General features: G+C 45.6%; 1 protein-coding gene across 1 annotated transcript; it reads right to left on the bottom strand.

The window, feature by feature from the left end:
* Positions 1 to 96: 96 nt before the first annotated feature.
* Positions 97 to 10240, bottom strand: TDRD6 (tudor domain containing 6; the record flags this gene model as incomplete). The annotated part of the gene is made up of 5 exons (XM_084202188.1): positions 97 to 158; positions 1433 to 1490; positions 1913 to 2002; positions 3084 to 3202; positions 3637 to 10240. The coding sequence occupies 5 exons, from the start codon at positions 10238 to 10240 to the stop codon at positions 97 to 99; spliced, it is 6933 nt and encodes a 2310-aa protein (XP_084058314.1).
* Between the last annotated feature and the right edge of the window lie 919 nt (positions 10241 to 11159).

The following is an 11159-nucleotide window of genomic DNA, read 5'->3' as shown; positions in this document are numbered from 1 at the left end:
TCTGCTGGTATTTTTGTTCTCACAAATACATTTGCATGGGAACATTTCATATACAGGCACTTGTTCAGTTTCATGTGATCAATGTGCCACTTGGTTTCAGCACTGCTGGAGGACATGAGGATCTTCAGCTAAATTGCTATTGCAGCCAGTCTGCTTTTCTATAGGGAATAAACACAGATTAGACCCATCAAGATGTTTCTATAAATGTGTATAAGGGCATAAAGATCAAAAAGGCTTCAGATCAAAAATATTACTGACATACTGGACCACGTTAAAAGACTACACTCCTACTCAAACTGCCTTTCCAGGCAGTGCAGTGTGGCCAGCAGTTTCCAGCTCTGTGACATGTGGGTGCATGACCCTGACTCATCTTTCCTGTGCTGGTCCTCTCATGCACACACTAACTCTATGCAAAGGGTTCAAGAACAGAAAAAATCCACAAAAATCAAGAATAATCCTGCATTTGAGGGATGCAATTTTGGGAGAGTTTGCAGACTGACCATTTTAACATTTTATCAAATTCTTTAACTACCCCTTTTCTTGCTCAACAGGCAACCCAATCTCTGTTGTAGTCATCCTTATTTGTTACCCATAAACCAGTAGTTATACTGAAATACAATCACCAATTAATATCTGAAAGCACAAATGCTATTCCCACTTCAACTTAGTTTAGTCTTCATGAGGCAACCACAGAAACAAATTGCCCAGATGGATTTTGGAGTCTCCATTCTTGGACAGATTCCAGAACCGGCAGTAAGGTCTTTCTTTAACAACCTGATGTAAGTCAGCCCTGCTTTCACCACCAGAAAAGGCCCCCTTCAACCAGAACTGCTCTACAATTCCATAACAGCATATAAACAAAAAGAACCTGTACTAATTATTTGGTACACTTAAGAGGTGCTTACCAGTAACACTTCAAAATTTTTAAGTAACAATAAAGATGTACATATCCTATTTACAAACTATCCTAACAACAACTCAAAGCGTATTATTATGGATTTAGATTTATAGATTATGGGACTGGGGCACTCGAATGCTAAACTAAATGCTTAATAGAGTCTGCCTAGCAGTTGCTCACCTTGCCTCAGAAACATGACCAAGAACAGCATGCTGATAGCAATGCTCAAAACCCTGCCAAAATCTATAACTTGGGTCAACAACCCAACTGTTCCAAGAGGCTGAACTCATTAGATGAATAAATAAATACTAAATCAGTTTGTAATCCAGACACAGTAGCAGCCTTCATTCCATGTAGTCACCCTTAAACTGACATACATTGGCTAACGCTATCAAGAAAACCCCAGCAGTATCAACTACATAAGCTCAAATTAGTGTTTCAACTGTATTTTCTAAAATAAAGCATTTCCTAGAAAATTAGAAACCATTCAAACACAGAGTACACAACCCATATGGGGGCTTAAGGTAGACTTACCTTGAAGTAAGGACTCCTCTGGTAAGGACTGCAAGTTTTCTGTTGCAGGGGTTAATGCCTACACAAAAAGGGATCCTGTTAGGAAGCTGGCACTATTGCCAAGACTTCCATTGAGGTGCTTCCTTTAATACTAGACTAACTTCTTACTGGACTCCTATTTACCATTGTTTTCCTCCCTTATAACTCACTACATTAGTCTTCTGCCCACTTTTCACTTGGATACAAAGGCTGCATGTGAAGAACAAACTGGAAATTCATGCTGTTATCATCACCAGCAGCATGGCTCATGACCTGAGCTTTGGGTTCCAGACATAAGTTTTTCATCCACTGGTAAGTCCATCATGAAGAACACTGGTGAAAACCTTACTATTCCTTCCTAATTACTCCACAGTAGGAGTATTTTTCATGACTTAGCAGTTAATTAGCAGCCTTTCTAAAAACCTGTACTGTCCTGCCCAGTCCAGTACCACACTGCCATACCTCAGAAGATCTGCGAGCCCTGTCAGGAATTCCATTCCAGACGTTCTCAGGATGTACAATCTCCTCATTGCCACTGCAGAGGTTCAAGACCTGTACAGAGAGAGCCAAAGGGGACCTAGCACAGCAGCAATACACTCAACAAGCAAGACACAGCAGTAGGAAAACTCAGTTGAGGACTCTGTGCCTTGAGAAGGTGTTGAGAAGTCTGGATCTTGCAAAGAACAACAAGCTAATCTCTAATAAAGCAATGTAGTGACTGAGGTTGCTCAAGGCTCTTCTGGGCTCCTAACCCAAGCTCAGTGAGAAAAGGGCTACAAAACAACTACTAGATCAGAAACAGAAGGAAGCTGGTGAATAGGGATATAATTACATGATAATCCCTGACACTGCCTCTCATCTGAATGCACCCAAGCTTAAGTTTTACACATCCAAGGGATCTACCAGCACTAGAGCTGGCTTGCACAATCTCAGACATTCCATCTTCCAAAGGATGCTTTTATGTAACGACCTTTTGGATTTGCAATGTTAAATTATAACCTAGAGGTCATTTTATGCAAGTATAATGTCTATGCATGTGTTTACATCAATACACACTTCCCCTGAAGGAAGACATCTCATTCATCCCCCAGCTCAAACGGCAGCAGAACACGGCAGCTCACTGCATTATTCTCTACTGTAAAAGTTAACTCCCACCAACCACTAAGGCAATACACATTTCACTGAAACAGGAATAGTTGTGGATTCATTATTACTTGCTGTATGGTTTGAGTTTCTTCACAAGTTTCTACTGCTCTAGCACTAACTCCTCAGAACACCAGTAAAATAATGGCAAGTTTCATGAGCATTTAATGCTAAAACAGCTCCATTGCAGAACACTAACTTCAGGCCACACAGAATCACACACATATGTGTGCCTCAAACTGGAGCCAGATCCTTCAGTATTCCCAGTCAATAAAAGAAAATAAGATGTGAAAGGAACATCAAGTGTTGACATTTATCAACTCTATTTGAGACACTGCTGTTTCTCTCTAGTCTATAAATTCAGGATCACCCTTTGAAATACTTAAATTCTGTAACAAAATTTTAAAAAAATATTTATTTAGAGTTTAGAGAAGGACTAAAGAAGGATTAGATCTTAAGAATGCAGAAAGAGTATTCAAACCACACTTACCTTGGTACCCTTCTCAGATACCTCCAAAATGCGAGCATCGCACCATTTGAGAGAAGTCCACACCACACATTTGGAACCAACAGCAAAGCCCTTCAGATTACAAGGATAGTCATGGTGTGCTACAAGAAATGGTAATTTAGCAATGAAGGTGAAGGAGGAAGGAAAGGAAACCTCATAAAACCCCACAAAAATCAACCCTCAAAAAACCCCTCAAAAATCAGATACCTCAAACACTGCTGCCCCACCCCCTCCAAACTACTTGATATTTAAAAGTTAAAAATTTGTCATCCCAAAGTCTGGCAAATGCACTTCATGTTCAGAAATGGATTTCCTTTCAAAATCATTAATCTTCCCAAGTAAGACTAGTTGCTGAGACTGTCACATTACCCATGAGAAACTATATGCAGTCTGCTGTCCTTAACTCATCAAAGCATCAACATTAATACAATATCTTATTAGGGAATAAAAGTTGGAATTTTTAAAAGAAAGCTATTCTCATTTTTGAATGGCACTACATTTTGATGTTTTAACTCTTTAAAATCAGATACTTTACCTGCACTGCAGTCAGCCAAGTTCTCATTTTGCTTTTTGTCTTCCCCAGGCTTACAGCCTAAAGACTGAACACACATATTTTCACTCTCTTTAAATGAGTCAGTCAAGTCTCGTTCCATCCATTGTTCCACAGAGTCATCTTTCTTCTTCTGCCACCCCTTATGTTTCTCAACTTTACAGTCACATGATTTCACAGAGAAAACAGGCCTTTGATCCGCTGAGTCTTTTGAAAGAAATGAAAATTGACTTCCACTATTTGCAGAACTCTGTAGCACAGCATGTTCCAGCCCTAACAAATCTTCCTCCCTGTCTTCCTCAGGAGGCTGAACATTAGGCAGCACCAGTTCCAGAAAGGGCTCAAATTTGGCTCCTAACATCAACTGCTTGTCATGCATCTTCTGGTGCAGCTCTTTCTCAGGTCTACTACCAGATGATGACAGCCTTAGGGAAGGAGGGTCTGTTTCCATCCAATCATCTAGTATAGCTTCTGCTTCATGAATTCCAGACAAATTCGCTTGCAGTTTCTTGGTCTCCTCTCCCAAAGAAGGCTGAACATCAGATGGAATCAGCTCTACTGACTTCTCTCTGTCACTAACTAGAGGCGCCAGATTTTCTTTCTCATTAAGTAATGGTAAAATTTCAAGACCGTTCAGAGCTGTCAACTTCCCTGTCTCCTCCCTCACACCTGGCAGCACCAGCAATTCCTGCTTCAACACTGTCTCTCTTGTTCCACTGCCTGACACTGCCTGCATTTCAAGAGACTTTGCTTCCAGGGCTTCTTCTGTTGCTTTACCAGAGGACGGTTCCGTAACTCCTTCTAGCCCCTGTAGGAGCTCATTTAGATCATCACATGGTAAGTGCATTTCTAATGGATCCAGTTCTCCTAATGTCTCTGTTCCATTACTTGCAGATGACTGTGCCTGGAGCACTGGCAATCTCTGCAGTTCTTGTTCTCCTAGGAAAAGGCTGGCTGCTGGAGCACTGCCTGTCACTTCTGCTTTCAGCTCAGTCTCTTCCCCAAACAGTATTTCAGACAGGTCTTGTTCTTCAGCTTTCATTCCATTGCCCACAATATGAGGGCTGCAGTTTCTCATTGGTTCTAGTAGCATACTGTTATCACTGTCACCTTCAGAGAGAGCTATCTCTTTATCAAAACTGTTCTCACGCTCTCCTATTTCACATCCATCATCAGCCTTCCCACTGGCAGCTCCCACTGACACATTTGCTTCTGCAGTTTCTAAGCATTCAGAAGTTACACCCAGGAAAGGATCAGAACAAAATAAAGCACTTTCTTCCTGAGCTAATCCACAAGCAGCAGTAGTTTCTTTGTTGAGACAAAGACCCAAATTGCTGTCTGAACTTCTGTTTTCCTTTAGGGGATTGCAAAGGTTTGAGAAAGTACTGTCCCCAGTTTCTTCATTAGCCTTCCAGAAAGGCTTCATCTCTTCATTAATACTATTACCAGAAGCTTCCAGCTTGACAACACACAGAGGGACTTCAGAATCTTTATTTTCCCAAATTTCTACAACTTCAGCTTCTAATACAATGTTTTCAGTCATATCATAAAACTTCTTATTTGCTTCACTAAGCCATGAGCCATCTGGGGGACAGAAACCCGAGAGACAGCAAGCAAATGCTTGCCCAGGTACTCTGAGCAGTTCACATGGCATCTGTCGGATCATTTCCAGCCTGACGCTTTCCTCACTTCCGTAATCCACGTGTCTAACAAGGACACTGTCATCATTCACACTGCTGATCTGAGCTCGGTAGAACCACCCATCCTGACTGTATTTTGCTAGACAAATATCACCACTTTTAATACAAGACTTGCCATCATTCAGAGAGCTTAGTCCAAGCTTTTCAGCTTCCTCTATTTTTTTCTCGATGTAGCTCACGTCTTTGGTATCAGCACGGTGACACCAGAAGTATCCTGGACTATTCACTACTGTGACGTAAATTTTTAAAGTCTGACCTGCCTCTGGAAATTTCCAGATAAATGATTTACAATCACTTACACAGGAAACCTCATTTTGTACCTGAGGAGGCAAAGGCTCACAGCCACTGATCATGTCATGGTTCTCTCTTTTATCAATTTTTCTTCTTGAGAAAAGTCTTTCTCTGCTTGCAAGATCTTTATCAGCTAAATCCACTGTTATTACACCTTGATGGTCACTGAGAATAACTTCCCATTTATCCTCAACCTTCTTTACAAATTCACATGACAGCAGGATTTCACTTGTTCTCTTGGTGAAGTAAAACACTGCTTTCTCTGTCCAGCCAGCATTTTTTTTGCATTTGAGTCCACCTAGAAAGCAGTGAATACTCATTGCTGGAATAGATGACAAGCTCTTAGGGAGCCTGCGTGCTTGATCAACACTAATCACAGAAGTGTCACCGTAATCAATATAATGTACCCTTATTGAATTGTCAGAAGTCTTCTCTTTTACTACAGCTCGATACCACAGGCTGTCTTCTGAATAAACAGCACTGATTAAATCTCCTGCTTGGAAAAGCTGTCCACAAGGGTCCTTCACTGATTTCCCATTGTTCAAACTTTCCAAAATGTTGTTAAGCTGAACCTCGTCGCTCCCTAGTTGAACATAAAAATCCTGCGGGTCACTGACATAAGACACATACACTAAGGTTTTAAGAGCTGGCACTATCTTCTGTGGTGGTAGGTCAGATGCATTTTTAAGCATTATACAACTGCCTTCAGCATCAGACTTAGTATCTGACAGTGTATCCATCTGGGAAAAGAGCAGAGACTCCTCCCCTACTTTATTCAACAGAACAGCATTGTTCTTACTGCTAAGCACCTCATTAGGTTCTAGTAATCCAGCTGCCACATGTCCCTTCACAGAGTGCTGGAAAAGGTTTACAACTTCTTTGAAGTGTCTTTTGCTCCCCTGCTCTTGCTGGGCTTCAGGTTGACATTTTTTTCTTTCAAGAGGCCTGCCAGCATTGAAAGGGGACCCTGCAGTCTCAGCCCTCTCATGGACATCTGTATTTCCAGTGCACGAGGCCTCATTGTGTACACGACTACGCAGTCCTGTACTGTTTAGGCTTAGCTCTTTCAGTTTTGTATTAATTTGAGTATTTCTATCAAACAATTCAACCAGCAGTGTATTATCAGAGTCCTTTGCTACCACTATTGCTTTTAATCTCTTTTCCAGGACAGCTTCCTTAAACCATGTTGCAGCTTCCTTGGAAACAGATGATACATCAGACACAGAACACTTTATGGCCTGCATTGGCACAAGCAAGATATCAGAAGCATCACTGGGTAAAATAAGCAGATCATCTGTCTCTATTGTCTCTGTGTTGCCAAAATCCACAAAGAAGACTTTAGCCTTAGGTTGTCTTTCCATTATTACTCCCCTATACCACTGACTGTCAGAGTACCTTGCCAGACACAAGGTCCCAGACTTCCCCAAGGATCCTGAGCTGGTCACTCTCTCACTCAGGGAAGTAATGCTATCAGCCAGCTGTGCCAAGGTATCTCCACACCTTTCAAGTTGGCAGTAAAATGTCCATGGATTCTCAACATGTGTAATATAAACATCTTCCTCGCTCCCAATTTTGATACCGTGACTAGAATAATAAAAAGAGTGAAGCTGGACCAAAGATTCCAGGTGCTTTTGAGGAAATAAAGGTCTGGCTACACCTCTCTCAGTGAGAAACTGACAAGCACTCTGAAAAGGTGTGATTAAATCTACAATGTTAAATAGGTCTCTATTTATTGAAGCCAAGGCAAAGATCGTACATTTCAGGTCAAGGTCAGATGATGAATCAACAACAAACTGACGAAAAGCCCGTACTGCTTCTTCATCCCAAACAAAAGGATTCTGGCCATTGGGTTGGATTAAGTTGTAAAGGCTGCACCTGAATGCCTGAGCCTCTAACCTAAGGAAGCGTTCATTAATTGCACGGAGCTTCGTGAGACACACCTGCTCTCTGTTGCCATAGTCAACATATATGACTTCTACTTTTTCTGCACAAACTCCTTCACTAACTATTAAAGCCCTATACCATTTTTTGTCCTCTGAGTACTGGGCTAAACAGACAAGATTTGGCCAAACATGTGGCTTGGATGAATTCTTGCAATGCTCCTGAATTTCATCCATTAGTATCTCAAGGTCCTGGCAATTTCTACTTAACTGACACCAAAAACAACTAGGACTCTCAACATATGACAAAATAACATTAACTGTACTTCCCACTTCTAAGTGGCCTCCACAAGAGGAGCCCGGCTTAATTTCCACATAGTTCTGCCTCAAAGAGGTGTGCAGATTTTCCTTACCCTCATAGTCTCGAGAAAGAAGAGACTCACTATTTTTAGAATTATAAATGGCTGCAATAGGGTTCTCTCTGACCACCACACCCACTTGAGAATCAAATATTCTATCACTGCTCTTTAGATCACATTGTTCTCTGAGCCTCTTCTCTGCATTTAATTGGCTTTCCTCTGCAGCACACACTAGGGAAGAGGCCAGTGTCACAGACTCATCTGATTTCTTGCAGGTCTTGGGTATTTCATACCTCTGGTACTTAGCATAACCCCCCTGGGCCATGAGTCTACTTACTCTTCCCTCTCCTAACTGGGACTGGTCAAAAATTTCAACCATGTATTTGTCACCCTGCACATTCAAAAACCAAACCTTTAGTTCCTTGTTCAGTACCATCTCCCTGAATGCAGACACAGCAGCTTCACTCCAACTCCCTCTTGGAGGGGAGACACCTGCCAAACAACACTTCAGAGCTAAAGCAGGCAGCTCCCTGAACCGAGGGAGCAGCTCCTTCACAGCACACAGATCCACAGTTTCTGTACTGCCTCTGTCCACCAGGTGTATTTCCACCCCAGTGTCCAGCACTCTGGTAACCACTGCTCGATAAAAAACACCCTCATTCCCACTGGCACAACAAAGGGATCCAGGCTGTGGGTCCCACCCAGCACCATCCAGCTTTGTGGAATGGGAATAAAAATTCCACATGCTCTGCCTCAGCTGCCTGAATAGCTGGTAATACTCATGGAGCTGCAGCCAAAACTCAGATGGGTCTTGGAGGTGGGACACCTGTGCACTGTACAATGTCCAGGTCTTCAGATACACACCAGCTACAGCAGCAGCAGCCAAATCCCCATGTGCTAAAACAGGAGGTACTTCTGGTGGCAATCCCAGCTCTTCAACTAAAGATTCGTCTACTTCCAGCTGCTCATGATCCTCAGTTTGGGTCACATGACTGCTGGCCAGGCAGCAAGCCTGAGACCCAAAAAGATGATTCAAATCAACACCATTTTCCCCATAGAGAGTCACATAATAGAGATGCTCAAAGGAGTTAAAGGCTTTGATGTGAGCATTTACTCCTCTGCCGAGCACCAAAGCTTTCAGCAAATCAACCTGCAACGAGGACCAGCCACAGTCCCCATCCGAAACACCCTGAAGAGCACACGCATAAGTGACCACAGGCATGCGAAAGCACTCAGCAGGCAAATGGCGCAGGTTTGCTCTGGTCACAGTCTCCTTCTTGCCATAGTCCACAAAGATCACGAGAGCTGCATGCTGGTCCTGCTCCCCAGCAATGAGCTCCAGCAGAACAGCACGGTACCACTGGCCATCCATCCCACGGGCAGCACAGGGCGAGCCCACTTTGGGCATTAAGTCCTGCTCCCACCGGTCATAAGCATGGCACATGGTCTCAGAAAGGCAACAGATCTCCTGTGACAGGCACTGCAACTGGCAGTAAATGTGGTGTGGGTCCGAGACATGGGTCACAAGGACAGGCTCTGTCACACCCAACTGAAGCTGAGGGTAGTAGTAATCCAAGGCAGGTGACAGAGGCTGGTACGAGAGCAACATATGGACAAGCTGTGGAACCGCAAAAGCTCCAAGGGAACAGGCTGGAGGCTGCTGACAGAGCTGCTTCTTTAACTGGCCAGAAGGCAGACAGCGCCTGAGCGCCTGGCAGAACCAACTGGGAGAGACATGTTTGGCCAGGCCCAGCTGCTGCATCTGAGCCACGAGCTGGGGCAGCTCGAGCACGATGACCTGGGGCATTATCACCTCCTGCACCACACCACACACCTCCTTGCCTTGCAGGAAGCTGAGGAATTCCATCGCCTCCACGGTCCACTTGGACACAGGTGAATCCCCACTTGCTGTCCCCTCGTTACTGTGGGAGGGCATGACTTCAGCCACGACACAGCCCAGCACCTCCGGGGGCAGCTGGAACAGTTCAGAGCAGCCCCGTGCCAGGTAATAGGCGGATGTGGTCACCACGTACCCCTCGTCCAGCAGGAAAACACGGTACCCCTGGGCACTACAACTCACCACACAGCAGCGGTACCACACACCCAACACCTCCACCAGTGCCATCTCTCCTGGGCACAGCCTGGTCCCGCTGGCCCCCGGCCCGCCGGGCTCTGGGAGGGCCGCCAGGCGCGGCCCGGCAGTCTCCTGAATCTCGCGGTACAGGAGGGCATAGTCAGCTTTACTTTCACCTAGAAGCCCCCACAACCGCAGGATGGGCACGTCCGGGTACAGCCCCACGGCGCGGACCCGCAGGGTGACGGTATCACCGCGGCCGAGAGACCCCGGCCCGGAGCTCATTGCGAAGCCACCTCGCCCCGCCTCCACTCCCCGCACGAGGCGAATGAACGCCTCGCCTTCCGCCCCTCGGCCTCATATAGAGCACGCGCCGCCCACGTGACCCACGGGGAGCCGTTAGCGGCTGCCCCAGCGGCCGAGTCCATTCCGATCCTCTGGGTGGGTGGAGAGCGGCGCGAAGCGAAAGGGAAAAAGGAGCGGTGAAGCCAGCTGATACGTGGGGCCGCTCCTGCTACGCTAAGAGTGCGCGGAAGCGCCACGAAGAGGAGGGTTACGGAATTATATCCGAGGCGCCGCGGGGCTCAGGGCAGAGCCGGGCGGAGCTGCCCTCGCCCACGGTGGAGCGCTCCACGGGGGGCGGGTGGCGGCAGGACGGCGCGGGCGGGGTGAGGGGGGGAGAGCCCGCCCAGCCCGCTGAGCTCCCATTGGTCAGAGCGGCGCCGGGGGCGGGACAGGCGTGCATGCTTTGCGGCTATTGGCCAGTGGCGCCTGAGGGCGGGGCGCGGCGTGAGGGCGGCGGCCGCAGTGTGAGGACGGGGAGCTCGCGTCCGGACACCTGTCTGGAATCGCTAATAAGTTACAGCCGAAGAGAGAGAGATTTATTAAGAGTTAAAGAAGTTTTTCACTACAAGATTTTTACGAGGCAATTTGTCATTTTTATTTTGAACTGTGCCTCAAGGATCCGTATTGGGACCAGTGTTACTTAGTATCTTCGTTAATTGCATAGGCGAAGCGTTGGAGCCCACCCTCGGAGACTTAATAAGTGACACGAAATCCTCTGAAATCATTGGGATAAACAAGACCCTCTTACGCTGTCTTTTTAGTGTTAGCAAGTCAGGCATTACTTTATTCTTGGCCAAGAGGGGGTGTGTGGGTGTGGCTGACAACATCCTGACCTCTACACAGATGTAGATACAGAACT

The sequence above is a fragment of the Fringilla coelebs genome, assembly GCF_963513975.1.
Source record: "Fringilla coelebs genome assembly, chromosome: 3".
NCBI classification, from domain to species: Eukaryota; Metazoa; Chordata; class Aves; order Passeriformes; family Fringillidae; genus Fringilla; species Fringilla coelebs.
Note: the sequence above shows the minus strand (reverse complement) of the source record. Positions and strands in the feature narration are given on the sequence as shown.